The following is a 27,074-nucleotide window of genomic DNA, read 5'->3' as shown; positions in this document are numbered from 1 at the left end:
GTGGTTTTAATCTCTCCTCATATGGAAGCTGTTCCATGCTCTTAATCCTTTTTGTTGCCCTTCTCTGTACTTTTTCCATTCTTTTTTTTTTTCTTTGAGATGGGGCAACCAGAACTGCACACAGTATACAAGGTGCTGGTGTACCATGGATTTACATCCCTTTCCCAATGGTTTCTAACATTCTGTTGGCTTTTTTGCCTGCCGCTGCACATTGAGTGGATGTTTTCAGAGAACTATCCACAGTGACTCCAAGATCTCTTTCCTGAGTGGTTACAATTTATTTAGACCCCATCATTTTGTATGTGCAGTTGGGATTATGTTTTCCAAAGTGCATTACTTTGCATTTATCAACACTGAATTTCATCTGCCACTTTGCTGCCCAGTCACCCAGCTTTGTGAGATCCTTTTGTAGCTCTTCACAGTCAGCTTTGGCTTTAAATATCATGAGTAATTTTGTGTCTGTTGCAAACTTTGCCACTTCACTGTCTACCTCTTTTTCCAGATCATTTACTACTATGTTGAATAGGACTGGTCCCAGTACAGACCCCTGGGGGACCCCACTATTTACGTCTCTCCATTGTGAAACCTGACCATTTATTCCTACCCTTTGACTCCTATCTTGCGAGGACCTTCCCTCTTATCGCCTGACTGTTATTTACTTGGAAGCCCCAACCGAGATCAAAGCCTCATTGTGCAAGGTGCTGTGCACGCATACAGTGAGAGATTACCATCTACATAGACAAGACAGAATTATTATTCCCGTTTTACAGATGGGAAACTGAGGCACAGAGCGATTAAGTGACTTGCCCAAGGTCATAGAGGGAATCTGTGGCAGAGCCAAGTGTTGATCTCCCAATCTCCTCCGTCACATGGCTTTTCCGCTTCCCGGCTCAGAACAGCTCTGCGCCATGCCCCCTTGCAGCTTCGGCCATGGCGGAAGATCAGTCTGTGCTCTGCACCTTCTCTGCGGGCACTGGAGCCAATGGCAAGAGTGCCTGCTCCTACGTCACCAGCCAAGCCAAGCGACTTCCGCAGTGCCCGTCCTTGCCGTTGGCCCGGACATCGCCTTGACATGGCCGATGCGGGCAGCAGTACGTTTCATGCTGTAGCACCAGCCAAACTCCCAGGACACTAGCGGGATGCAGGCACAGCTAGAAAAGCCACTGAAGCCAGGAGTATAAATGAGTGTGGGTCATTGGCATGGAGGGGACAGGTCAGAGATGGGAGGCTGGCTGGGCCAAGTCGCCTCTCCCGAGCCAGCCGTTCCTTGTGACTACAGCTGCCGAGCCTCAGCCGCCATGGCCTGAAATCCCCAGCCCAGCTGGGCAGCTCCAGCTCTTCGCGGGGCAAAGACAGGAGGCCCATTTCCGCTGCCGCGCCTAGTACACATACGTCCGCCCCAGAGACTGCCATGCGTCTCAGAAGCGTGACTTGCCCCCAGGGCTTGCCCAGAGCCTCTCTCACTTGCCTGGGGCACCCCCTTCGCTTTTCTCAGCCGCTCACTAAGCTGCAAAGTCATTTCCTCCCCTGGAATTTGACAGGCCCCCTCATTGGCCCACATGTGTCCCCCACTGGGGGACCCAGCTAACAAACGGGGAAACAGCGAATACCGCGATACCCGGGGAGGGGGAAGAGCCGAGATCAGAGGGAAGAAGCTGCCTTTGAACCCCTGGCGAGGCTCTCCCTGCCAGTGTGTCCGTGGGTACAGCTCCTCAGGCCTGCTGAGGTTGGGACATGGGCAGCACCCCCCGATGGTGGTGTGGGGGGTGTTCTGTAGCACTTTGTTAGAGGGACTTTTGCCCCCCTCGCACTGCCCGCTGCTGCTTCTCCCTGGGAGTAGAGATGTCCCGCACTGACACAAGCCCCATCAGAGTGTGGGGCTCCAAGCAAGCAGAGCCGAGGGAAGGAGGAGCCCCAGTGCGTGAGGGTAGGGCAGCCAGGAAGGCATCTGGTGGAGATGCTGCCTGATCTCAGCGGGCAAAGCCAGGGGCACTGCGGGGTGGGGGGGCGAGAGTTCTTCATCCTGGTGCCTTCTGTGCCACCCCCGTGAGCCTCCCACCCCCTGGGCAGAGCATGCTCCAGAGTCCAGCCCCTTGAGTCGGTTCCATGCTGCTGAGTGCGGTCCAGTGGCTAAAGCAGGGGCAGGGCATCAGCACTCCTGGGTTCTGTTCCCCTCTCTGCCGCTGCCTCTCTGTGTGACTCCCTTCAGCTCCCCGTGCCTCAGTTTCCTCATGACGGGTGGAATCCCGGCGCTACCAGACACCCATGGACGAAAGGAGCCAGAGGCAGAATTCTGATTCTTTAGAGATTGGGGTGGGGTTCTCCATGGGAGAACATCCGGGTGGGAAAGTCACATGGGTCCCGTAGCATCACCCAGAAAATCAGACACAGAGGCCAGACCCCCAGCTGAGTCCTCTTGGGCCTTGGGGCTGACGTAGGGCTCACTGGTCCCTCGGCGTCGTGCTGGATCAAGTTCACCCTGTGTGATTTACATCCACAACAGTCCTTCCATTGTAACAAAGGCCACAAGGGCCAGATTGTGAAGCTCATCCAGGTGAGGCTGGCTGGTCTACGGCCTCTTGGGCATCATATTGTTAGTTATATGTGTTGTGGGAGTGCCTAGGAGCCCCCGTCGTGGACCAGGACCCCATTGTGCTGGGTGCTGCATGTTATTTATTAGGTGTATTACGGTAGCACCTAGGAGCCCCCGTCACGGACCAGGAGCCCCTTGCGCTGGGTGCTGTGTTGCCTCTGATCAGACCGAGCGGAAGCCCCTGCAGTAGAAAAGGATGTATCTGCTCTCCCTTGGGACAGGTCGGGCTCAGATCCCATCTCAGGCTGGAACGAGCAGCGGTCGGAGGAATTGCTTCCAGTCATTGCTTACCCAAAAGGGGCCCGGCCCTCTGGTAGGATGGGTCTCCCAACCTGCGTGGCATGGGGCTGCTGTCCAGGCAGCTCTCTGTCTCCCGAAGGACTGTCAGTCCCATGTCGTTCTCTATCGCTCGCATGAAATCCTGCCGTCCTTGGGGCTTGGTTTGCTGCTGCCGCCAGAGGAAGGTATGGGCCACTGAATAATTCCGGGGTAATTAGCAGTCGTGTCTTAATGAAACGGAGCCTGCACCTGGGCTCAAGGAAAGTCACCCACTTGTATGGCTGATGACAGATGGCCCAGTGGTTAGGGCACTAGTGTGGCTGGAAGGGAAGGCATCTCGAACCAGGCCTTTGGAGAGGTGCCCCGCAAGGAGAGGCTAGGCACAGGCCTAGGGCGACGGTGGCGTCGGCACGGCCTGGTCTATAGTCAGTGACAAGCCTGATCAAACTGCGTCTTCTCCCTTGGGCAGAGTGATCGAAAACCACCACCTGGAGGAGTACGCCACGGAGTACCCAGAGTACGGAGAGGGCTGCCTGCTGCCGTGTGACTGCCCAGCCGACTGCTGCCGAGACCACTGCAGCCACAGAGAGCACAGGTAAGTGGCTGGGGGGGCTGGCAGGGGGCATGCCCGGATCCATGCCCGGATCCCCTGGAGAACGTGCTTATAGCCCACAGAAGTCACTGGGGATGCTGCCAGGGCTCTTAGGAGAACAGGCTCACATTCCAGCACACGCAGCCTTGAAATGTTTGCAGGTGGCCAAGCGTACACCTGAGAACCAAGCGCTCCTCCCAGTCCCACCTGAACTGGGATTCGGGCTCAGTGAGCTGCTCTCCGCCGTGGATTCGCCAGATGTTCAACATGGGAAAGCACAGGAGGCCCGGTTTGGAAAAAGTCAAACTGGGACTGTGGGCCAGGGAGACGGGGGCCTAGTATGTGTGCCCAGTTGCAACAACGACCCAGGCCCAGCGGGCGGCTGAGTGAGCGCAGAATAGTGCCCAGCCTGTGTCACGCAGCACGGGAATTGCACGTGCCCATCAGGTGGGCACTCATTTGCACGTACATTTTGTGCCCTGAGCAGAGTTGTCTCCTGCCCAGCTGTTTCCAGCCATCACACGTTTGCTGACAGGAGTGTGCCCGCTTAATCCAGCCATGCAGCTTTAGTGCTTTTAATCTTCTCTGGGCTGTCAGTCCTTCAGCCCTTTGAATGTGTCCATTGTTGCTGCTCTCCATGGTCTCCCTCCTTCTGGTGGTTAGGTGCGAGGGAGGGGGAAAGCCTGAGTTTTGAGATGAACAAGAAATGATCATTTCAGTGCTGCCTGCCCAGTGCCAAAGCCAGACCTCTCGCTTCCTGCAGAATCTCTCTGCCAAGGAAGGTGCCGCCATGCCGATGCACACGTCCGCCACAAGGGGTCGCCGCACTGCCCCCTTGTAAGGACACATGCAGACAGATGTCAGCGTTGTCAATGGGCATAGAAACCTGGATCCAAAGGAACAAGCTGCCAGCCCCCAAGGAACCCAGTTAGCCCCCGTCTGCAGCAAAAACACAAGCCCTGAGCTAAAGGAGTAAGCGGCAGGCTGGGAGAGCCACTAGAGAGGGACCTGGTCCGAGCACTCCGGCCCTGATCCAAAGCCCATGATGGTGCAGGAGAGTCTTCCCATCGGTTTCAAAGAGCTTTGGATCTGGCCCTGCGCAAGTGCACGGACAAGCTACTCCATCAATCAGTGGGAGCAGGGCGAGCCCGGGTGCTCCTAGGTAGCACGGCTGGGTCATGGCGGCAGATTGCTTCAGAAACCAAGCCTGGTGTCTCTCCTTCTGCGGCCATGTCCGATAACGTGAGCATCCAACACCTGCCGGGGGCGGGGGAAGCACGGTGTGGTGTATTGTACGCACGCCAGTTACTCATCTCCGAAGCAATGATCACCTGGAGGCTCGCCGCTGAGATTCCGTAATTACTTCCCCCTGCCACATCGGCTCAAGCCTGGGACCTTCACCATCACAGCGCTAACCTCTGGTGCTTGAGCTACAAACACAGCTCTGCAAGCGGGTAGCAGCAGTAGGTTGTTATCCTAGCGGGGAGCAGCCAGTAGTTTTAACAGGTGTTAGCTGCTTACGATAAATTCTAGGCTCCCCCGTAAGGCTGACATCCTCCCACACATACATGCTGAGAGACAAACCGCTGCGTCTACACGAGGGTGTTAACATGTGTTAGTTACTATGTCACCTAAAGCAGGTTTGAAAACACCTTTATCCCCAAGAAAGCCACGGCCACTCACACACACTGGGGGTAAGGCACCCCTGCAGCTCTGCGCAGGGGCTGGGTCGTGGGGGGGCTCGCGGTGACCGCTCCCCGCTCTGAGCCTCTCCGCTCCGCCGCAGGCTGAAGAGGAGGATGAGCAGCTCCACCTCGCCGCCGCCCAAGAAGAAAAAGAAAAAGAAATCGGGTCATCGCCGGAGCCGGTGAGTCACCTGCCTGCCCCTTCCCGCTCCTCTGGCCCAGTCCATGAGCCCCTGCCACTGGGAGGGGGATACCTGCCTGACCCCAAGCCAAGCAGGATCCTCAACCGCTCGCCAGCCGGCTCCCTGGGGACCCCTCATTCCCTTCCCTTCCCCAGCCACCCTCTCTCTCTGCCCGTCCCTCTCCCTCTCCCTCCCCTCCCCTTCCCCTGAATAGGGTGGGGCAGCCAGCACTATGGGGCCGGGCCAAGGTTCCCCACCACCCCGGCCTGAGATTCCCTTCTTTGATCTTTCCTCATGCCCTGAGCTGGCTCTCGGAGTCGCGGGGACTCCCAGGGGCCCCGGGCAGAGGCAGGGCCGACTGTGGGGGTCCTGGCATTCTCCCTGAAGTGTGATCTTGGCTTGCTCCCTGTGACCCGATATTCCCGAGCACCTGCCGGAACACCTTCTCTTCCCCATCTCGTGCCCAAGCAGCAGGCTCAGGCCCGTCCCACCGCGGACCTGCAATGACCTGTGAGGAGGAGAGCCTGGGAGAGAGACGCCTCCTGGTGCTGGCGTTTAATGGGCTCCCTTATCCCTGCTTTACAGATGGGGAAACTGAGGCACAAAGCAGGGGGAAAATGCCTTGTCTAAGGTCACTTAGGGTACGTCTACTCTGCAGTGGGAGGTGCCTGCCACACCAGGTGATCTACCCAAGCTCGCATTGATCCAGCCAGCTCCAGTAACCATAGCAGTGAAGCCACGGTGGCATGGGCCAGCCACTCGGATAAGTAGCCAGGGTTACTGCCATGGCTTCGCTGCTAGCCCTAGCTCGAACAGGGAAACCTACATGGGCAGCACCTCCCAGTGCAGCGTAGCCCTACCCACAGTGAGTCAGTGCCTAAAAACCCAGGAGCCCAGAGTCCCCACCCAGCGCTTCAGCCACACCGCCTCCCCCGGAAATGACACATGGCCCGGGCTGGTTCCATGGACTCTGGGTGGTCTTATGGCTTCATTGCAAGTTTCTTTGGAGAGTTTTCCACCCAGACAGGAAGCTGTTGGTGCAAAATGCTTGCTCGCTTGCTGTGTGTCCCAGCCTGGTGTGCTGACCCCAAGCCCCATATGAATTGGCGGTGACAGTGCTGTCTGGCAGGCTCCCAGCCCCTTACAGAAATTCCAGCATTCCCAGGGCAGATGGCGGCAATATTGTCTGCCCTGCTAGAGTCTCTGGGATGGATTCCCCCCTACCCTCGATCCTAGGGCCAAATTGGCTCCTCACGTAAAGTAGAGGGACCACCGGGCTGCTCTAGCTTATGCTTGCTGAATCGGTCTGCTAGGGCCCTGCCCCCTCTGGCCACCATGTCGCACCGCTGAGCTGCCCCGGTCTGGAGAGCTGAGGTGCAGGGGGAACATAAAGCTAGCTGGGGGTCCCCTTTTGCACAGCTGTAGCCAAGGATCTGGCCCCCAATGGGTGAGCGTATTAGAGAGAAGGGGGAGTGTGGCAGAGGGGGTGTCTCCCATGAAGCGCGATCCGAACTCTAGCCACACTGGGTGCCATCCCCTCTCGTTTTGCCCCATGCAGCTGGCCGGGCAGCTCAGGCAGGTGTTAGAATGGGGCTCAGACCCCTGCATGGGGGATCTGCTGGCCGAGCCCACCCAGCGCACGGCTACGGCCCTGCATGGGGCAGCCAGGGGGGAGAAAGCATTTGCCCCCACAGCTTGTGCAAACAGGTGCCGCAGTCCATTCCATGGGCACCCCCTCCCCCAGCTGGTGTGTGCCGACCGGTCCCACTCAGCCCCAGCCCCCTGCTTGTGTCTAGAAAGTCCTGATCAGGCCATGCCACGCCCATCGCCCCATTACCGGGGACACCCCGGGGGCCTCGGCACGTGGCGGGGAGTCTCTGAGCTGGGGACTGTCCAGCCTTGGCACTGCTAATGACTCTGTCTGCCGAGCTGGAGCCAGCCGGTTTAATGAGCCCGGCCTGGCTGGCGATTAATCAAGGACTGACTGCCTTCCTGGCAGGCTGGGAAGAGCCGCACTTAACGAGGAAGAGGAGTCGGACACAGGGCTGCTTGCTCCTTCCTGGCTCCCTCCCTCCAGGAGTGTGTACCCCACCCTGCCCCCACCCTGTGGGGCCCACTCCCCTCCTGGGCCCCAGCCCGGCATTCCCCTGCCAACCCCAACACTTGCCTTATCCTCGTTCCTCTCCATCCACCCTCTCCCTCTGTTTGTTTGGCTGTCCCCTCCCCATTCCCCAGGACTCCCTTTACCCCGACGCCACCCCCTGGGTCTCGCCTCCCCCTCCAGCAACAGGTCGATTCGGAGGGAGTGTGACACGTTCATTTTCACCACTTGGCAAGCTTTAACTTGAGAGGGAAGGGCCCCAGAAATGGATATGGCGTCACCACTTTAAGAGGCAAGGTGACTCCCTGAATACGCAGAGTCAGGATAATCCGAGCCTGTCCGAAGCCAGCTCCAAGCTTTAGGGTCAATGGGAACTAGTCACCCAGCTCCCAGGCATGTTAGCAGGAACCCCACAGCTACCTACATTGCCTTTGAGTCTTAAATTCTGCCCGTCCCCCCCGGAGTCAGCACGTGACCCTGTTAGATGTGAGCGTGGTTCAACTCAGGGGCGTGCCAGGGGTCCCAGCTGCCATGGGGCGGCAGAGCGTTTCCCAGCCGGCCTGTTCGGCCAGGCTTGGCCAAGTACCCGGCTGGATTGCTGGGGTCAGACAAGGTGAGGGGAGGCTGCCCGTAATCCTAGCTGGGAACAAGCTGCCGTGGATCCAGAGACACTCACCAAGGCGGAGAGAGATGCAGGATTGTGGCTAGCGAGATGCTGTGACAGAGACCTGCACCCACACACAGAGACACAAAACACTCCCAGAGATACAGACGCACACAGAGCTAGAGAGACACTGTCACTGAGACCTCTATGCGCACACACACACACACAGAGTGAGATACAACACCGACATACGCACAGATCTAGAGACATGAAGAGAAGGAAAGACACTGTTATGGAGACACACACACACACACACACACACACACACACAAAGCAAGAACACACACAAAGAGCTACCCAGAGAGAGAGATGAAGATAACAGAGAGATAGAGACATGCACACACACAACCACCAGAGGGACGGGCACACACACAACCAGACATGCACCTTACAGTAAGGCTCAAATTAGGATGATCATACGTCCCGTTTTGGCCGGGACAGTCCCCTTTTTAAGCCCTGTCCCAGACATCCTGGCTTTTTTTTGGCAACCCTGGGCATTTGTCCCATTTGCTCTTGACAATTGCAAGTTGCTCTGATCAGTTGGCAAGTGTGCCAGCTGATGGGATGCGGAGGAACGTTTGGGGAGACCAGTGGCAAGACGAGGCGCTGGGTGGTGGGGCTCAGGCAGTCAGTCCAGGGTGACGCGGGTCTTGGGGAGTCAGGGAGTCGCGAGGCTCAGGTGGACAGACCCAGTCCCGGGCAGTGTGGTGCTCGGTCAGTCAGCCCAGGGCAGTGCGGGGCGCAGGTGGTCAGCCCCAGTTCTGGGCGAGCAGCAATGCCAGGCGGCTTGGGGCAGCCCCATGAGAGAGGAGGTTGTGTGTGTCCTCAGGCAAGTGGTAATGTCAGAAAGGCAGCTTAGGCCAGCCCCGTGCGGGGTCCCGATTTTACTTTGGTAAATATGGCCACCCTCGCTCAAATGCAAACTGAGAACAGGAGATAACAGCGGAGGGGTAATTCCCTTTGCCCCCAATTGCCAAGCGCAATCAAGCACGTTCAAGGACCCTTTGCCGCCATGGCCACTTCCATCCCCTCCTTGTCTGGGGCTGTCCGGCTCTCTCTGCTGCTGGGAGCTCTGGCTCCTCTGACGGGAGTTTGTGTGTGTGTGTAAATGTCTTCTTTTTTTGTCCTGGAATGCAACCAGCCCCATAATGTTTCCCCTCTCTGCCATGCCACGTCCTAACGAGGCAATTACTGTGCGTGCATGAGATAATCATTGCATGTAATTATGTCATTAGGAGACGTGCCATCACCCAGCCGAACAAACTTCAGGGCACATGCTGGGAGCAGGCCCGCCCCAGTGGGGGGGGAGATGGATGCTCAGCATCAGCGTGGTGGGAACTGAGCAGGATTTGGGCCCCAAGCCCTACAGAAGGGCTAAGTGGTCCCCATCAGGGGCCCAGCTCCTGAATGGGTCCTGGGCTCTGGCCCTCTGCCCACAGGAAAGACATTGCTGCCAGTAACGTGGTTTATCTGGTTCCTCCCCCAATGCCAGCAAAAAGAGGAAACCTGGATCAGAGCGCAGGTGAGTGACGCGGGAGCCTGCTCGTCCTCCTCGCGGGCCCCCCTGAAATGTAAGGGATGGGATGGGATGGGAGGAGGCAGCAGGCTGGCCATTCTTTCCAGCCCAGCGCGCTCCCCCCTCTCTAGGTAAGTCCATACTCCCAGAGCTGCAAGCACTGGGCCAAGCCCTCGGCTCCCTCCCCAGCGTCTGCCCGGGCCGTGTCCGTGTCAAAGCCCCGCTGAAGTCAAGCTGTGGCCCAGTTGGCTCGGGAACAGGCGATATCCCGTGCCAAGCCAATGCCCGGCACGTCAGCCGGCTGCCAAGCACTGCTGCCTCCCTGAACCAGCGGGGTGGGTGTCTCCGGGCGTGTCTCCACCGCAGTCCCAGGTGTGACTGCAGCCCATGGAGACAGGCCGGGGTAGCTTTGCTCTAGCTGCCTGAGGAACAATAGCAGGGAATCTGCAGCTAGCCCTGCCCGCCCAGGACCCCCGCTGCACAGCGGAGTGGCCACTAGACCAAAGCCAGCTAGGGAGCGTCGACATGTGCGGCCAGTGCAGCGACACCCTGAGGGGCCGGTGAAATGCTTTCCTTTAACAATCATGTCAACAACATGGTGGATTCAGGGTCACATCCTGAGCCCCTAAACCAGGAGTGGGCAAACTTTTTGGCCCGAGGGCCACATCGGGGTTGCAAAGCTGTATGGAGGGCTGGGTAGGGAAGGCTGTGCCTCCCCAAATAGCCTGGCCCCCGCCCCCTATCTGCCCCCTCCCACTTCCTGCCCCCTGACTGCCCCCCTCAGAACCCCAGAACCATGCAGCCCCCCCTGCTTCTTGTCCCCTGACTGCCCCCTCCTGGGACCCCCTACCCCAAACTGCCCCCGCCGGGAGGCTACCCCCAATCCAACCCCCCCGCCCCCTATCTGCCCCCTCCCACTTCCTACCCCCTGACTGCCCCCCTCAGAACTCCCGACCCATCCAACCCCCCTGCTCCTTGTCCCCTGACTGCCCCCTCCCGGGACCCCGCCCCTAACTGGCCCCGGGGACCTCACCCCATTTCCAACCCCCCTGTCCCCTGACCCTCTATCCACCTCCCCACCGCCCAGCCCCCCTAACAGGCTCCCCCGGACTCCCACGCCTATCCAACCCCCCCCCCGTTCCCTGACCACCCCCCTCAGAACCTCCGCCCCATCCAACCGCCCCCTGCTCCCTGTCCCCTGACTGCCCCCCGGGACTCCCTGCCCCTTATCCAACCCCCTGGCCCCCTTACCATGCCTCTCAGAGCAGCTTGTCTGGCAGCCGGAGGGAGGACAGCAGGGGAGGGGCTGGGGGCGCCTCCCCTGCCAGGAGCTCAGGTGCCGGGCAGGACGGTTCGGCGGGCCGGATGTGGCCCGCGGGCCATAGTTTGCCAGGAGTTGCAGAAGGGTGATTTCCCGGGGACTTCCGTGGAAGCGCCAGCGTTAAGGGCTTTGGTGCATCTGACTCCAGCTGGGTGTATTAAGGTTCCGCAGACTGGAAGCTCTTTGGGGCCGGGGCTCCCAGTTCAGTCTGTGTTTGGACAGCGCCAACACTTAGCATAAATCATAATACCCATTAGGAGTCTTTGGCCCATGGGCTTTGTGGCCCGTTTCCTGTTAGATCCTGCCGAGACCACAAGGTGGCACTGAGATGCAACAGAAGTGTTTTTAGAGCTGGCCAAAACGTTTCAAAAAACAACAGTTCAATCACATTTTTAAACAAAATTTCAACCAAAAGACCGCTCAGGAAAATCCTTTCCCCCATTTTTCAGATCCTCGCTAATGCTCTTGACTCTGTTTTTGCTGGCTGAGACTTTCCGAGCCACCCAGTGGATTTGAACACCCGGTTATAATTCAGTGTCCAAATCCCTTTGGCTGCTTGGAGGGATCTCAGCCTTTCTCTCTGAAACCTCCCTGCATCGGGCTGGGTGTGCGCTGGCTCATGGGGACACGGCGCCGGCTGTTCGGGAGGGTTCGGCACATGCCGGGTATCCGGCTCAGAGGCGTGGGCAGGAGGGGGCCGTGTTCGCAGATACTGGTCCCAGCAAACTCTCCGGCCCTCTGGAGGCCCCGTCCCGGGGCAGGAAGGTCCCACTCCACCCGCCACTCAAAGGCACCCGTGTTTGCTTTCCAGCTGCGACAGCTCCTCGCCGCTCCGGAAGGAGAAGAAAAAGAAGAACGGGAAGAAACACAGACGAGACAGGTACTGGGATGGGGGAGTCGTGCCCCATCTCTCTGCGTGACCCTTCCCCTCGCTGCTCCATCCTTCGCCACCCTCATTCCCCAGCTCGCTCCCTCCTGGGCTGGGCTGGGCTGGGCCACGCAGCGGAAAGGGTTAATCCGTCCGTGGCTGGGGGGGAAGGGCCAAAGCTCACCTTGGTGTAATTCGATTGACTCAAAACCGGCTCTGGCCCCACAGCTTCCGGCAGCTGCCGGTGTTGCACTGTGGGTCTCCGGGGCCGTGAATAATGCAGGGCAAGCAGCCGATCTGGCTTACAAAGCAGCTGCCTGGGCTAAGGCCCTTAAACCTGAACTCAGTGCTCCTCCCCCGGTAATGAAGTCATCCCCCCCAGGACAGGAGGGCAGCGGGATGTTATAAATGACCAGTGCAGAAGCAATTAGGACATCGCTGGGGAATATGATGCAGCGGGCAGAGGCTCCAGGCAGCACCCACTGGGGACAGGGGGAGTTTGGAAGGGCTCGGGGCCGCCCAGGTGCAAATGGCCTCTTGGCAGGAGGCGTGCGGCGTCCGGCCCCCTGAAGGAGAGGTAGGACTGGGCTGTAACCAGTACAGCGGGGCTGATCAGCTGAGGCTGCAGCCCCCCGGCGGGTCGTCGGCAGTGGGGATCCACCCTGGGGCCTCTGGATCCTGAAGCAGGAGCCTCTCCTGCCTGAGCGAAAGGAGCCCCCTCTGTCAGCCAAGGCCGTAGCGGGCCCGTCAACCTCTCTCCTTGGCCCGGCCACCCCTACAGGGGGGCAGAGCGCCACACGGAGTCACGCTGAATACTGTCCGCTCGCACTGCCTGGCGTCTCCCCGCGGGGGCTAAGGCCCAGACTCCTCCGTGGCTGCGCAGCCAGGGACTGGTGACACCGAGTCCCTCCTATTCTGCCAGTGAAATCCCAACCTCGCTGACCCCGTGTCTCCCCTTCAACCTGGGCTTCAGCCGGGACCTCGTTGCACCGTGGGGTGGCGCTCCCTGGTGGACAGAGAGCACAGGGTGCTAATCCCAAGGGCCAACCAAGGAGTGGCATCAGTAGGGTCCAGGTGGAGAACCCCCTGCCCTCCTTAGATCAATCATGTAGGGTCACCCCCACCCCAGAGACCACACCGGGCAAGGTCGCTTTCCTTCAGATTACACACCCACCCTTCTGGCTCCTGTGTCCCCCTGCGACTAGCATCCCAAGAGGTAAAGCACCACCTGGGTGACCTCAGAGGTGGCTCAGCCAATCCTTCTCCGGCCTGCCGGGCAGCTGACTGGTTCCTTTGCACACTGCCATCTTATTGGGTTCAAGGATTCCAAAGTTTGAATAAATGATCATTGATAAATCTTTGATCCCCCACCCCCCTCTTTTGGGGGCGGTAACACGCCCCAGGGAAGTGTGATCCCGACAGCACCTCACTCGTCCCAGCTGGACCGGAACCAGAGAAGGTGATGGCCAGACACGGTTAGAGGAGCTGGTTTAGGCCTTCTAGCGTGCCGGTGACACTGTAATATGCAGCCGCCCTTGGGTATTACTGCAGGACGCAGCTATTCTGGAGTGTTCAGCCATGGTGTTACTGCGGGACTTTACACTCGTGTGTTACGGTAGCAAGCAGACGGACTTGAGCATTGCTGCTATACGGAGCCTTGATCTGCGAGCCCATCAGCTCTCATAAAGTAGCCAGGGCAGGGCTGGCTCAGCCCTGGAATATAACCCCCCCAGCAATATCTCTGAATCAGCACGTGGAGCCGACGGCCCGGCATGGTGCCGGGGGCGCTGCGCTGGTGAAGGTGGCTTCTTTGGGCCCAGAGGTAAAATCAAGGGCCTGGCCCGTTGTGGTTAGTGGAGATCCCATGTTTTGTATAAGTCGGGGTGTTCGCCCCGGGGCCCTGCCTCAGTCCCTGGGCAGGTCATTCTATTCTGAACTAAATCCCACACACACCCCCCTCGGCCTCTCCCGCCGGCCCCATTTCAGATGGACACAGGAGTCTTCTGCCTCCCCTCTTCCAAGCTGCTATGCCATGGGCTGTTTAAACCACGGCCGCCTCCCACCCAGATTCAGCTGCAGGTGGTTTGCGGGTGAAATGATTTCACTGGAGAGCTGGCTGTGAAACATGGAAATACAATTGTCTGCGGTAGATAAATAGGTGGGCATATCTGGGGCTGGATAGGCAGGTATGTATGGGGACAGGTGGACAGAGGGTTTGTAGGGGGGTACGTAGACGCACCACTGAAATATAAGGGCATTGTTGGCTCCCTGGCTACCAGTTTCCCTTCCCTCGGGGCGTCACAGTTGCCGGGCTGACCCCCTCAGGGCGCATCTCAACCCATCTGCTTTGTTTCTGTCTCTTGTTTCTCTTGTCCCTGTCGTCCCTCAGGTCCGAGTCTGGATCCCGGAAGAAGAGAAGACGCAGGTGAGAGTGATCGATGCAAGAGCCTCACTCCCTAGCTTGGCCCACCCCGCCCGGTGGTGCCCCCACGGCACCCTCTCCTCCCTCCCGGCCTGTGCCGTCCCCTGCCCCGAGGGAAATTCGCTCCCTGCCAATGACCGTTCAGGGGTGGCCTCACCGAGGAGGGGAAGCAGGCAGGGTCGTGTGCCCCTGAGCTGTTTGACTGTGTCAACACCAAGTGGGTGCGGGAGCAGGGCCAGGCTCATTTGCACACCAGAGGCACGTCCCACGGGGAGCCAGAAGCAAAGGGGGCTCGGGGTGGAGCTGCTAGATGGTGACACCCCATCTTCACTTCACCGCCAGCACCGATCTCCTCCCCTGCTCCAGCAGAGGCCACCGGTAAGACGCTCGCGAAGAGTCACTTCCAGGTTGGTTCCGTGCGTACCAGCTCGGCCCCAGGGAGGCTGCTCCCAACAGATCCCAGCCTCCTGTGCACTCGGCAAGGCCGGGCTGCTGCGAAAGGGCTACATCTGCTCCTCGGCGTGCAGATATAACAGACTCTCTCCACTGGAACAGGCCCTGGGAGCCACCAGGCCGCTTGTCAAGCCAGCCTGGTGCCCTGCAGATAGCAGACTCCATGCTTCAGAGGAAGGCAAAGAAAGCCACTGTCATGTGTCTGATGTGCCTCCCTGACCTCTACACTGATTAGAGAGACAACCTGGGGGAGGGGGTATCTTTGATTGGCCCAGCTTCTGTTAGGGAGGGAGACAAGCTTTCCAGCTTACACAGCCGGGGGGATCCAGATTCAGGATTCCTCCCCCTGCAAGTCCCCTGATCCAGGATCCCTCCCCCTGCTCCCCCAGCAGCACCCCCAGATCCAGGATCCCTCCCCCTGCCCCCCCAGCAGCACCCCCTGATCCAGGATCCCTCCCCCTGCCCCCCCAGCAGCACCGCCAGGATCCCTCCCCCTGGCCCCCCAGCAGCATGAGGATCCGTGCCTTAGTTCAGGTTGCCGGTCTAACTCCAAGCACATCGCTCCGCTCCGGCAAGCCTTTGCCCTCTGCCTTGTGTTTTGAAACAAGGCTCAAGAGGGGATGGAAAAGCCAGGCCCTTTATCAGCCATTCCGCTGGGATTCAATGGGTCCAGGCCTGGGGCACGACAAGGCTGGAGCCGGAGGTGTGATTTCCACCCCAAGGAGACCCACCCGCTAACGGTCGTGTGGGCGCGGTGGTGCCAGGCGCTGCCCCCGGAGCACGATCCGGTCCGAGGTGCTCGGGACGTGCTCAGGGCGAATAGTTCCTCCCGAGCAGCTACGCTGCTCTTTTTAGCCTGCTGTTTCAACCAGAACTGGCGCGGGCTCGTCCCTCTGAGCTGGAAACGACACCTCCAGCTCCAATGGAGACGTCCCCCTGGCGCTAGGGGAGACAGGCCCGGTCCTCAACCCTGGCTCCCCGCTCAACCTTGCCCACGTTTGTTCCGGGACGCAGGGCTCCTGACAAGCCCCTCTCCCATTCCTGCAGGGGGTGAGGGGGGTTAGGCACCTTGCCTTGCCAAACCCGTGGCCTGGCTTTGTGTCGGTAGGCTGCTGCCCTCTGGTGGTGGAAATACACACGTGGGCGAAAAAAGGGCACAGGAAAACTGGGGCGGGGGATACAGTGGGTGGGGGTAGAACAGTGAGATCCTGTCCTGTGACCTGAGCCCATGAGACAGGCCTCCGGCTTTGGGGCATCTGGCCGACTTAGAGTCATAGATACGAAGGCCAGCCGGGATCCTGGCGATCTGATCTCCTGCATTGCACAGCCCGGGGGAGCCCCGCAGTGATTCTGCATGCAGCCCAATGCCTTCTGGTCAAGCGGGAGCATCTCTTTGGGAAAGACATCCCGTCGCGATTTAAAGACCGCGGGTGATGGAGAATCCCCGTGAAACGGAACCACGGTTCACTGGCACGTGGGGCCCGGTGTTCGGCCAACCTGGGCTACTCACTGGTTTAGCATCGAAACCGGTGCCAGACTCCCCCTGCATTGAAGGAGGTTTGCTTTGAATTTGGAGCGAGGGTGGGGGGAGGGTGTTTGAACTCAAAATTCAAAGCGGGGGTGGGGGAGGTGATTGGAAACCAATGCAAATCACCCAATGCTGGAAATCACCAGGGCTGGGCCAAGGTAAACATGCACCCAACAGTTCAGTGGGGTCTCAGCACACCGAGTGAGTGAGTCTGGCCGGGATCGTTGTAGTGGTGATGGGACCGATTCCCTGCAAAATGCCATTGACACCAGCAGAGAATTTGCCCCAGCGTGGGGCGTGCAGCCTTGTCGGTCTCAGCCCACGTGCTAAGATGGGGATGAGCGTGGCAGGGGTCCTGAGAGCCCCTCTTCAGTTCTGTTGCTCCCTCTCCCGGTGCCAGCCCCGTGTGCACCCATGCTGAGCGCCGCGCTCGGGGCTGGCCGGTTGGATGGCAGCTTGGAAGACAACCCCTCCCCATCCACACGCTGGGTCGCACGCTGCCGTCTGTGTTTTCAGTTCTCTGCTGTTCCGTAGGTCCCGGAGCCCCAAGAACAAAAGGAAAGAGAAAAACAAAGAGCGAAAGAGGTGAGGTTTCAGATGCAAGCCCAGGTGAGGTTTCAGGTGGGAGCAGGGCCTTGGTTTCTGGCCAGGTCCTTCACCCTCCTGCTCACCCTCTTTCCTCCCCCTTGCAGATTCCCCAGCAACTCCCCAGCCCGCAGATGCCACGGGCACAGCAGCTGCAGCTCTCAAAGCACTTCACTCTCGTCAGATTACAGCCACTCCAAATCGCCCGGCAGGTAAGCTTGGTCCCCCAAGGAACCTTGGCCCGTCCTGGAGACGGGAGGTGGGGGAAAACTCCACCTGTTGGGGGAGGACTTAAGGCAGCTCCGGGGTGGGGGGCTGGGAAGGGATGGGTGAGCAGAGTGCAGGTGAGGCTGTCAGAGGTGTGCGTGAGCCTCGATGTATCTGCAAGCCTACCCCATTTTGACCTGGCTCTCACCGCCCCTTGTATTATGGGACGAGAAGATGGGGCCTGGTTCTGATCTCCCAGCAGCACGCTGCACCACCAGCCTGGCACGCCTGGGGGTTCTTTCTGAAAGCCCCAGCTCCTGGAGTCAGGGGGCGCTTCCAGCCCGGGCGGGTCAGGAGAAAAGCTTGGAAATGTGACTCCTGAAGGCTCCAAAACCAGACAGCAAATAAAGAGCCCCAAATGGTTGGGTTTTTTTAAAAAAAAATCTGATTTTTACGCCAATCTCGCGATTTTGGGAGGCCTGACTCATGCTTTTGGAGCAGTCGGGGCTGAAGAAGTGACCTCAGTGGAGTCCCAGTGACGTAAAATGCCACAAGTGAGGTCAGAATCAGGCCCGCTGTGTGTGTATGTGGGTATGTGTGCGGACACATCTGTGTAGAGGTATCTGCGTGTGCATAACAGGATGGCCTGCCCCTTTAAGGGCCAGCCGGCTTTGGACCAGCCAGCCCTGTTCAATCAGCCCTGCCAGGGCCATAATTAGCTGCCTCTCAGCTGGAGGGGGCGGGACTAATGCGGTCATGTGACAGTCTGGTAAACACCTGGGCTTTAAAAGGGCAGAGGGCTCAGTTTGGGAAGGAATGACAGGGAGCATGTGGGCTGCTGTGGCAGGCCCTGAAGCAGGGTCTGGAAGGGCTCCAGAGAAGCAGCCAGGAGTCAGGGCTCTGTCCTGGAGCAGAGGGACTGGAAGAGAGCCCAGAGGGCTGGGGGTGAGCCTGTAGGGGTTGGGCTGAAGAGAGGCCCAGCGGGTGGAAGAACCTTTTGTTTGTTTGGCCTTTTGTTATCCTGGAAGGGTTTAAGATTTAGTGAGTGACTTAGCCAGGGGGCTCAGCAAGGGCACCACCTCCAGCCTGTGTGGGAAGGCAGCGGGGATGGGGACCCATGTTGGAGGGGGAAACTGAGGCAGGGAGCGCCTGCAGCACCATGCATGGCCAGCAGAAGGTGCTGTGGGGGCAGCCCTGCCGTTATCTGTGTGTATGTGTATAATGCCGGTCAGCGAGATGCTCGCCTTCAGGAAGTACTGGAGCTATGCCAGCCTGCCACTGCCCCCTTGCCTCTCCGAGGAGCCCATCCATGGACATCTGCCCTCTGCTTTCTCCCGCAGACTAACCCCCAAGCACAGAGAGGACGGACACAAGCCCGGCAGCCTCCGCTCCAGCCGCAGCCCGTCCTCCTCTCGCACCTGGCACAGCCGCTCGGCCACGCCGCACCAGAACGGGCACAAGGGCAGCGCCCAGAATGGCCGGCACAGCCACGGTCCCTCGGGTGAAAAACAGCAGGATGTATGTATGCTTTTCTGTTACCACGGTTTGCCCCCTCCCTGCCCTGCCTTCCTCCTCCCCAGCTCCCCCACCCCGCCAACCTCCCCCCTCATCATCTATCCTCCCCCTCTAGTCACTTTGCTCAGTGCTTGCAAAGCCAGGGCTGGCAAACCCAGCCGTGCCAGCTCAGCGATCCCGCGGGAGCAGCCCAGCTCTCGGCGTGGGGCAGGGCCAGAGGCCTGGCCTGTGTCTGCTGGACAGGCCGTGCCATGCACAGACCCACCCCCACCCCATCACCATTGACATGGGCCCAGGCCCGGGCAGCCCAATGCATTGCTGGGGGACTGGACAGGTGTGGCATGGGTGGGAGCAGAAAGCACTTTTCCAAGGTTTATTTCCCGGTTTGCATCAAGATTTCCCAATAAACACCCCTGAGGGGAGCAAATAGCGGGGCTTTTTTCCAGCTGCCCCTTCCCCTCTCCTCACTGACTCCTCCCAAGGGCACCGAGGAGGGGCGGGGAGCGTTCAGTGCCTTCTTCCGCCCTGCGTGGCGCTTCCCGGTGGGCCCGACTAAATAACCAAGGGGTAGCAGCATCTCTGATACAGGCGGTGAAAGTTGGTCACCACCCTCCCCACGATGCATCTGGGCGGCTGGCGTAGCTGGAATGGCAGAAGCCCTCTTAGTCAGGGAGCTCGCTGTGGTAGGAGCCCTCCTCACATCCGCTGGGATCCTCCCCCACCGTCTTCCCCTCTAACTCCACTCTCCGATCCTTCCCCATGGCCACACCCTGCCGCCCTTACTCCATGAAAGTCAATGGAGCGAGCAAGGCCTGTGGCCTGTAGGTCTGGCTAGCTAGCCTCAGTCCTTCTGCATGAGCAGGGGCTGCAGAGATGTTGGCTATTCCCCTTGCGTCTGGGGGCTTTGTGCCCACTTTGGCTACAGCCTCCTTCCTCGTACAAAGCTTCGGGCCTTTCCTGACAGCCATGGGGCCCTAGTGCTTGGTAGGAAGCCTTGGTTTCTCTCTATAGAACTCAACCCCTGGGAGCCTGAAAAAGTCAAGTGGGGGGGAACCTAGTAGAATCTGCAGAGCTTCTCCTAGTATCATGCTAAGACCATGCAAGATGGTGAGTCCCCCAGGAGCCTAAGCCAGGCCCTGCTCGCTCAGAACTGGACCTGGCTTCAGGCAGAGAACCTTGGCTAGGGTTCAGGGCTGTCCCCAGACCGGGCGAGTTTCATGTGGTTTGGGGGTTCTGTGCAGGGTGTAGCCCTAAACTACGATTAATGTTAAGTATATACAATAATAAAATTAATATAATCTACAAGTCAAAACAAAATGAGAAAGGCAAAATGAAACATTTTGTACCTTCTCAAAAGGAAATGAAACAGTCCAAACTATTTGTTTAGACATTTTAATGACGTTTTCGACAGAAATCCAGATGTTCCTGCAAAACACTTTGATTTCAACAATACTGCAGATTCTGACAGACCTGTTCTGTTGAAAATTTCCAACCAGCTCTGGTGTTTGCCCCCTGTGAGGCCGGGATAAATAGTGCCAGTTATGATAAAGCATTTCCGTGATCCTCATTTCACAGATGGGGAACTGAGACTAAGTGACTTGACCAAGGTCACAGAGAGAACCTGTGGCAGTGCAGGGAATTGAACCTAGCTACTGCCCTAACCATTACACCATCCTTCCTTTGCCGCCCTCCAGTGCATGTGCTCCCCAGCTGAAATCTGGACCAGTCCACCACCATGGTGTTAGATCCCAGGGGCAGGCTCAACAGAGTCCCTCTGGCATTTTGGCAGCGACCAGCTTGCTGTACACTGCAGCTGGACTTGACTGAGGCAAACGTATCAGGGCCAGAGCCAGGGACACGGTGGAATGCTTGACAGAGACTCCCACACTTGCTGGACTGAAGGGTAAATGGTGGGGTTTTAAAATCTCCCAGGGGGACTTTAGAAAGTGGGCTTAGTGAAGTGACGACTCCTGGATTCTGACCTGTCTCTGCTCCTGATTTGCTCAGTGGCTTTGGGCAAGACGCTTAATCTTTCTGTGCCTCAGTTTCCCCATCTGTAAAATGGGGGGGATGACCGACACTTGCCTGGAGGCTTCGTTATCTAGGGCCAGCTTCAGATTTCACCCCCTCTTTAAAGCCAGAGGAAGTCCCCTGACGTTAGTGGAGTTGCTTTAGATTTCCATTAGTCTCTCTGAGGTCAGAATCCAGCCCTTAATGTTTGCAAAGTGCTTTGAGATCTTGTGATGAAAAGCTGTGTAGGAGTTGAGGATAGTTATAACTGATCCTCCTTCATTATCCGCATCTTCTCTGGGGTTCAGTCCTCGGGGGCCCTTTGAGCTGCCCTGGGTCAGGAGCCACAGAGGCCAGTTCACACTGAAACGAGTCCTCTTGACTCAGTCAGGCCAACACAGAACTTAGCCTATGAAGCAAGAACACCCTTAGCACAGCCTGGCCAGTGTGTGACTTGCACCGCACCGGGCATCCAGCAGTGTGTCCCTAGCACACACGCACAGCCTGAACAATGCTGCTGGAGGCACTGGGTCTGCCAAAGGCTGCCGGGCTACATCCCCCAGGCATGGTCACTGAGCCCAGGCAGCTCCCTCCTGTGTCCTGGGGGCACTGGCCATCAAAGCGTGTGGCTCCCCTGGGCTGGGCACTAGGTGAGGAAAGGTCTCCGGGTGCCCAGAACCCGGCTCAGAGCTCGGGATACCTCTCGGCAGCAGACAGATGAGAAAACCAACAGAGGGATTTTCCTGGGGGGGGGAATCTCCTTTCCACAAACCCAGACTCTTCATGCGGGGAACTCCCCAGCCGGCCCTTCGCGTCAACCTTCGCCGGGACACCATCTGGGCGCGAGGAGGCTCCTTGCGTGGCAGGGCTGTATTTTCACGGCTGAGCCGTTGGGCGCTTGTGGGGCACCTGGGATCTTTGGGCACCTGCTGGGAAGGGCTGTTCCGTACTTCGGGATCTTACCGCCCCAGGGCTGAATTTTAAAATGGGCTGTTGCGGGTTTTTTTGTTTTTGTTTTTTTCTCAGCTAATCCTGAAATCCAAATTGTTTCAGCCCATTAAACCCCGGCCAGGGTTGTGTGAAACAAACCCCCAGGTGCTTCTGAGACAGAACCCCAGCTGCTAAGGGCTCGTCTGCCCACATCACCCAGGACCCCATCCTGTCAGCACGCCGGGCACAGGGCTCCTGTTGAAGCTGAGGGGCGGGAGTCTGCTCCATCCTCAGGCTGGAGTGACCAGCCATGGCTGCTGACAGGCACGCATGGGGCCCCAGCACCTCACTTGGATTTATCTCAGACAGGCATGAAGGGGGTTAAAACTAACAAAAAATCCAGCCCTTTCCTGTTAGAGCCAAGCATGGACTGTCAAAGGCAGTTGGGTTAGCAAGATGGGCCTGAGTTTGGAGCCAGATCTGGGGATCTCTTTGGGCCCAGTATAAAGTTTGGAACTAGACGCCCACTTTGGGTGATGGTCAGAGAACCACGGTTTGGACGCAGGCCCAGTGTTAAACAGCTGTGTCTGTCTGTATGGCCCCCAGCCTCAGCTGTCCGAGGGCTGAACGAATCCTTCGGGATGCTGGCGGTCTCTGAGGAGCTGATGTTCTCTGTGGATCTCCTCTCACTTACAGCCATGTTACGCTTCTGCCTTCAAAGCTTACCCCGGCTTGACCGAAGACTCAGCACCAGTGTAATTCATACACAGCAGGGGCCGTGAGCCTATTTGCGATAACTGGACGTATTCTGGGTATTTGAGGTTCGGGTAATCGGAACCGAGCTGATTTCTGTGGCATTGGCGTGAAGCCCCAGTCACTCCCTTGAAGTCAGTGGCGCTATGTGAGTGTGGAGCCAGTGTAAGCAAGAACAGAATCAGGTCTCCAACAACTGGGCCAGGATCGCGTTTGAGACCATATTTTTCTGCCCTGTGAGATGAGCTGCCTCTGGTGAAGGAGCGAGTTGTGTGAAGACTGTTTGCTGGACAGGGACCTCCAGACCAATCAGCCGCTCAAGGCAGCATAAGTCAAATAACCGAGAGACGAACGCATCGAGCTAACCAGCAGATTTGAATCTGTTTGCAGATTACCGTGAGGCCAGGCACAAGGGAATGCTGCTGCTGAAACAAATCAGCATGTGTAGGCCTGCAAACTGCCTCTCCCTCGTCCTCAGCATCTACATGCCCAAGAGCGAGCAAGCTATGGGCCTGATCCTGCATGGGGCTGGGTGTTCTTCCCACTTCAGAAGGATCTCATTCTCTGTAATGCAGACGATCAGAGCAGTAGGCCAAGTTCTCTTTGCAGGCACATGGCGAGCTATTTACACCAGGGACTCGGTCGCAGTGCGCGTGCGATTGGTTTGGTCCATACCTTGCACTAGTGCACGGATCTGTGCTAGCAACATTGTGGCTCGCTGCTGTGGATTCAGAACAGATACCGGGCCTCATCCTGGTTTAGACCCAGCTCTCACAAGCTTCCTTCTGGGCTTCGGGGCCTGCACTGTGCCAGAGAACCGCAGCTGTCGCCGGGGGTCGCAGATCAGAATTTGTCTGTGATGTAGCTGGGGCTTGATCCGTTCGTTGCTTTGAAAATTAGGATCAAGGCCTGACGCTGGCGTCAGAAGCTGAGTAGGACTGGAAGGCCAGCCTGTGCTGGAGCCTCAGGGACCCCACAGGGATGGATCCAGACTTTCCCAGCAATTGCTACACCTGGCCAGCAGGGACTGCTGTGGCATCAATGGTGTTTCATCTGTGCCGCCCCCCCTCCCCCTCCCCCATAGCACCCAGCCTGCATAGAGAAGGGGGAAGCAATTTGACCTGAATGCAGGGAGTGGGGAGAGGGGCAGAAGAGGGACATAGGGAACAGGGTGGGGGGTAGGAGTAGAAGGGCTCAGGCTAAGATAATGGGGTGGAGGGTAAGAAGCTGGGACAGAATGGGGAGCCTGCTCCAGCCCTGCCCCTACAGCCCCCCAATATTCCTGTCTCTCCCCACCCCCAACATGCTCTCCTGCCTCTCTGCTTCCCAAAGAAGTATCCCTCCCCCATAGTCACCCCCGCCTCCTTCCAACCCCCCTGCTCACTATTGGCTTCTGAACAGGGCTGTGCCTATCCACGCTGCAGCTGTGGGATGCAGGGCCGGGCTGCTGCCTCCCCCCACCTGTCCCACTATTGGGGTGTCCCAAGAGGGAAATCAGGGACTGTGTCATGTCACAGAGGAGGCCGCACAAAGCCTGGCAGCTCTGCAAAGGGAGAGGCGAGTGCAAGACCTTGCGCCATTTGGGCAGCAGGAATTTGTGCACACCGATCCCTTTGCAAGCCTGGGCCCCTACCCCCTTTGTTGGTCAGCGAATGTCTCACACTGCCTGATTTCTATCCAGTGCTTTGTTCGTTAGCACTTGGCAAATAGGCTGTCTGGACAGCGTCCATCGCGCACGTCATTCACCAGCCAGCTGCCTCAAGCACATGCTCCGCTTTAGCCTCCTTGTCCACCTGAGTCGGGGCGGGGTTTGATTCCTGATTTAATTTAGGATTTTTGATTCCTGACTTTAAATAGGAAACCGACCAACAGCCAGGAATAACTAGTGAGCAAAGCACTTCTCGCTGCAAAGGGTTGGACAAATGGCTGTTTGTGAGGATTCTGGGCCTCCCACAGCAGCCCTCTGAATACTCAAGAGCAATGAATGAGCTGAATAAATCCCAGCAAATGGAATCCAGCACTTCTAGTTGCAAAAATATTTGCCCATGAAGGGGGATTTTGCACTTCCACTAGCTCTGCCCTCCATGTGCCTGTCCTGAATTGCCAGCTCTGATCATTTTATTGCAGGTCTCGTGCTATTTGGAGTTTTTCTTAAAACCCCACCTCCTGGAGTCATGTGATTATGAGAGAATCATAATCTTTGGTTTTTTTCTTAATAAGTTTCTAGCCCTCCTGGTTGTGGAAAAATGCTTGAAAATGTGAAACCTAAAGGCTCAGAGAAGAGAGAAATAAAAATAATAAAAAATCCCTAGCTCTTGTATAGCACTTTTCATCTTTAGATCTCTAAGCACTTCACAAGGGTGGTCAGGGTCATTATCCCCGTTTTACAGATGGGGAAACTGAGGCACAGTGAAGGGAAGTGACTTGGCCATGGTCACTGAGCGTCAGCGTCAGGAGTTGAACTGGACCTCCAGTCCCATGCCCTATCCACTAGGCAACACTGCCTTCCCTCAGAAAGAGCACCGCATTTATTTATTAAAAAAAAAATCTCATGGCTTTTTACGCCAATCTCATGATTTCAGATGGATCTGACTCTTGGGTTTTGAGTATTTTAGTTGGCAGTATTGCCTATCATTGAGGAACACCCCTCACCCTTACACAAAGATGCCCCTCCACCCCCAGCAGAAGGCTTTAATGGGGGGAGCTGATCGGAAATTTTCCATTTGAACGATTTTTGACGGAAAATGTAGTTTGTGCAAAATCAAAATTTTCTGGAAGAAAATTTCCATTTTTCCATTAGGAAAATGGAACCAAAATATTTCATTTGGGGTTAGTTCGCCCAAAGGTTTTGGTTTGTTGAACAGATCCAAAATGTTTCATTTTGAGTCAGCTCAGCGTTAAACGACAGCATTGCCTCATGGGACTTGTAGTTCAGGATATCTGAAGAGCCTGTTCTCTCCTGTGGGTCAGGCACCCTGGCTAGACTGCGTCTTCCATGATGGAACATAGTTTCTCCTCTTATTGAATGGTGTGGTGCATCATGGGAAATGTAGTCTGGCCATAGAATCCAGCCCATAGTGGAGAATGGGCGTGTCACATCCAAACTCCAGCTCCCATGAGGCAACGCAGCACACTAGGGAAATGCCAGTTAATGTTGAACTGACTCACAACGAAACAGTCTGGGTCATTTCAACCAACTGCAAGGAAACGTCTCAACCGCTGAAACAGAAGCATTCGCCATTTCCAAATTGGCATTTTTCAGAACATTTCAGTCCAAGAAAAATTTCAATATTTTTCAGCTTTGTATCCCAATTTGGGACAAAAACAAATGCTGAAGTGTCAGAATTCCCCACGGGACAGAAATCCCCCTTTCCACTCCACTCCGGTAACAGAGAACTTTGCTTTAGGACAGGTTTCCCAAGAGCCACCCTGAGCCAGGGAAAAGTGTTCTGCTTTTGAACTCTGAACTGTGCTTTCAAGCTTTGCACCAGAGACCTCCTCTTTTGCCTCCTGTATCAGGATGCTGCCTGATCAAAAGTCTGTCCAAGTCAGCGGGTGTCTCTGCATTGACTTGGTCGGGCTTTGGGACAGAGTGGAAAGAGCTGGGGTGGATTTCCTGCTCATTCTGTAACAATCAGGATGTGATGAGATGGGCATTGGAGATCTTATTGCACGGGGGCCGGGGGGAATGGTGTATAGTAGCCTGAAGCAAATGCAATCCTACAGCTCTAGTATATTTCAGCAATCAAATTTTACATTTTCATATTCCCCTTCCTTTCCTTCCCTCCCCCCAGTCCCCACTGCCTTCGAGGCTAATTCCCACTAACAATCATGTTGCCCAACCCAGAGATTTCAGTTCAATCCCTGTAGCAGCTCTTTGATTTCCTCTATATTGTGGGTTTTTTTTTAATATGGCTTATTTTTATTATGATTCTGCTTCCCATCCCACAAGCACCCCTCCCCCCAATTCACAAACCCATGATGATTTATCAATTGTCCTTAGTCTTTGTGAACCCTTCCCTGAAATCCCAACCTCCCCCCCCCCCATCAAAGGTCCCATGTGGATTTAGCAAGCCGCTGACCGTGTCGTTTGGATAACGATGCAGAGATTACCAAAAAGAGCCCCCTATCTCCGTGTCCCTTCATTACTGCCCCATCATGTCAGAGTCACGGCTGAATAAACACAAGTTTCTTTTGTTAACGAGCGCTGGCGGTGCCTTTCTCCGACAACTCTCTCTCTCTCGCTCTCTCTCTCTCTTTTTGGTTTGTTTTCTTTTTAATCCCATCTGTGTTTTTCTTTAGCCTCCTGTTTGAAAACGGTAATATACAATTCCATTTCTTGCTCAGCAGAAGCAGGGCTGAGGGGGAGGGCAGGGTGACTGAACGTGCTTTTCCCTTGTTTAGTTTCCTTTTTTAAAAATCATTGATTTATTGTCCCTTCGTGACGTACAGAAATGCAAACTCTATGTTTCTCTATTTCTTTTCCTGTCGTCGCTGTGTCGTCCTCGAATCTCTGTGCTTTGCCGTGTGTTAATGTGGAGAAGGAAAAAAAAACAAACAGCTGTTATCTTAATAGTCAAACCGTTGAACATTGTATTTCCATCTCCATCTTTTGACCAGAGAATTTAAAAGGGAAGATAACTGTGCAGATAAGAAAAGTTGCTGGACTTATTTCCAAATTCAAAATCTAGCCCCCTCCCCCCCCTAAAAACGTAGGTCCTTTTCTTTCTGCTCTCAAGGCACAAAAGTAAGTAACGAGATCTAATGATTAGTCTTGTTATGTATTTATTTATTTGTATCGTGGTAGCACCTTGGAACCCCAGTCATGGACCAGAGCCCGCCTGTGCTTGGCACTGTACAAACTCAGAAC

At 56.7% G+C, this 27,074-nt stretch overlaps 1 protein-coding gene across 2 annotated transcripts in view; it reads left to right on the top strand.

Moving 5' to 3' along the window:
- Positions 1 to 27,074, top strand: part of SRRM3 (serine/arginine repetitive matrix 3) — a 178,697-nt gene that overhangs the window by 133,336 nt on the left and 18,287 nt on the right. For both annotated transcript variants that reach the window (XM_074974574.1, XM_074974575.1), the window contains exons 5-12: positions 3,342 to 3,467; positions 5,251 to 5,331; positions 9,589 to 9,618; positions 11,745 to 11,813; positions 14,191 to 14,226; positions 16,739 to 16,789; positions 16,897 to 17,001; positions 18,337 to 18,514. In XM_074974574.1, coding sequence (XP_074830675.1) covers positions 3,342 to 3,467; positions 5,251 to 5,331; positions 9,589 to 9,618; positions 11,745 to 11,813; positions 14,191 to 14,226; positions 16,739 to 16,789; positions 16,897 to 17,001; positions 18,337 to 18,514 — 676 coding nt within the window. The remainder of the gene's footprint in view (positions 1 to 3,341; positions 3,468 to 5,250; positions 5,332 to 9,588; positions 9,619 to 11,744; positions 11,814 to 14,190; positions 14,227 to 16,738; positions 16,790 to 16,896; positions 17,002 to 18,336; positions 18,515 to 27,074) is intronic.

This window comes from Natator depressus, chromosome 17, assembly GCF_965152275.1.
Source record: "Natator depressus isolate rNatDep1 chromosome 17, rNatDep2.hap1, whole genome shotgun sequence".
Classification (NCBI taxonomy): Eukaryota; Metazoa; Chordata; order Testudines; family Cheloniidae; genus Natator; species Natator depressus.
This window is presented reverse-complemented; position numbering and strand designations above follow the sequence as displayed.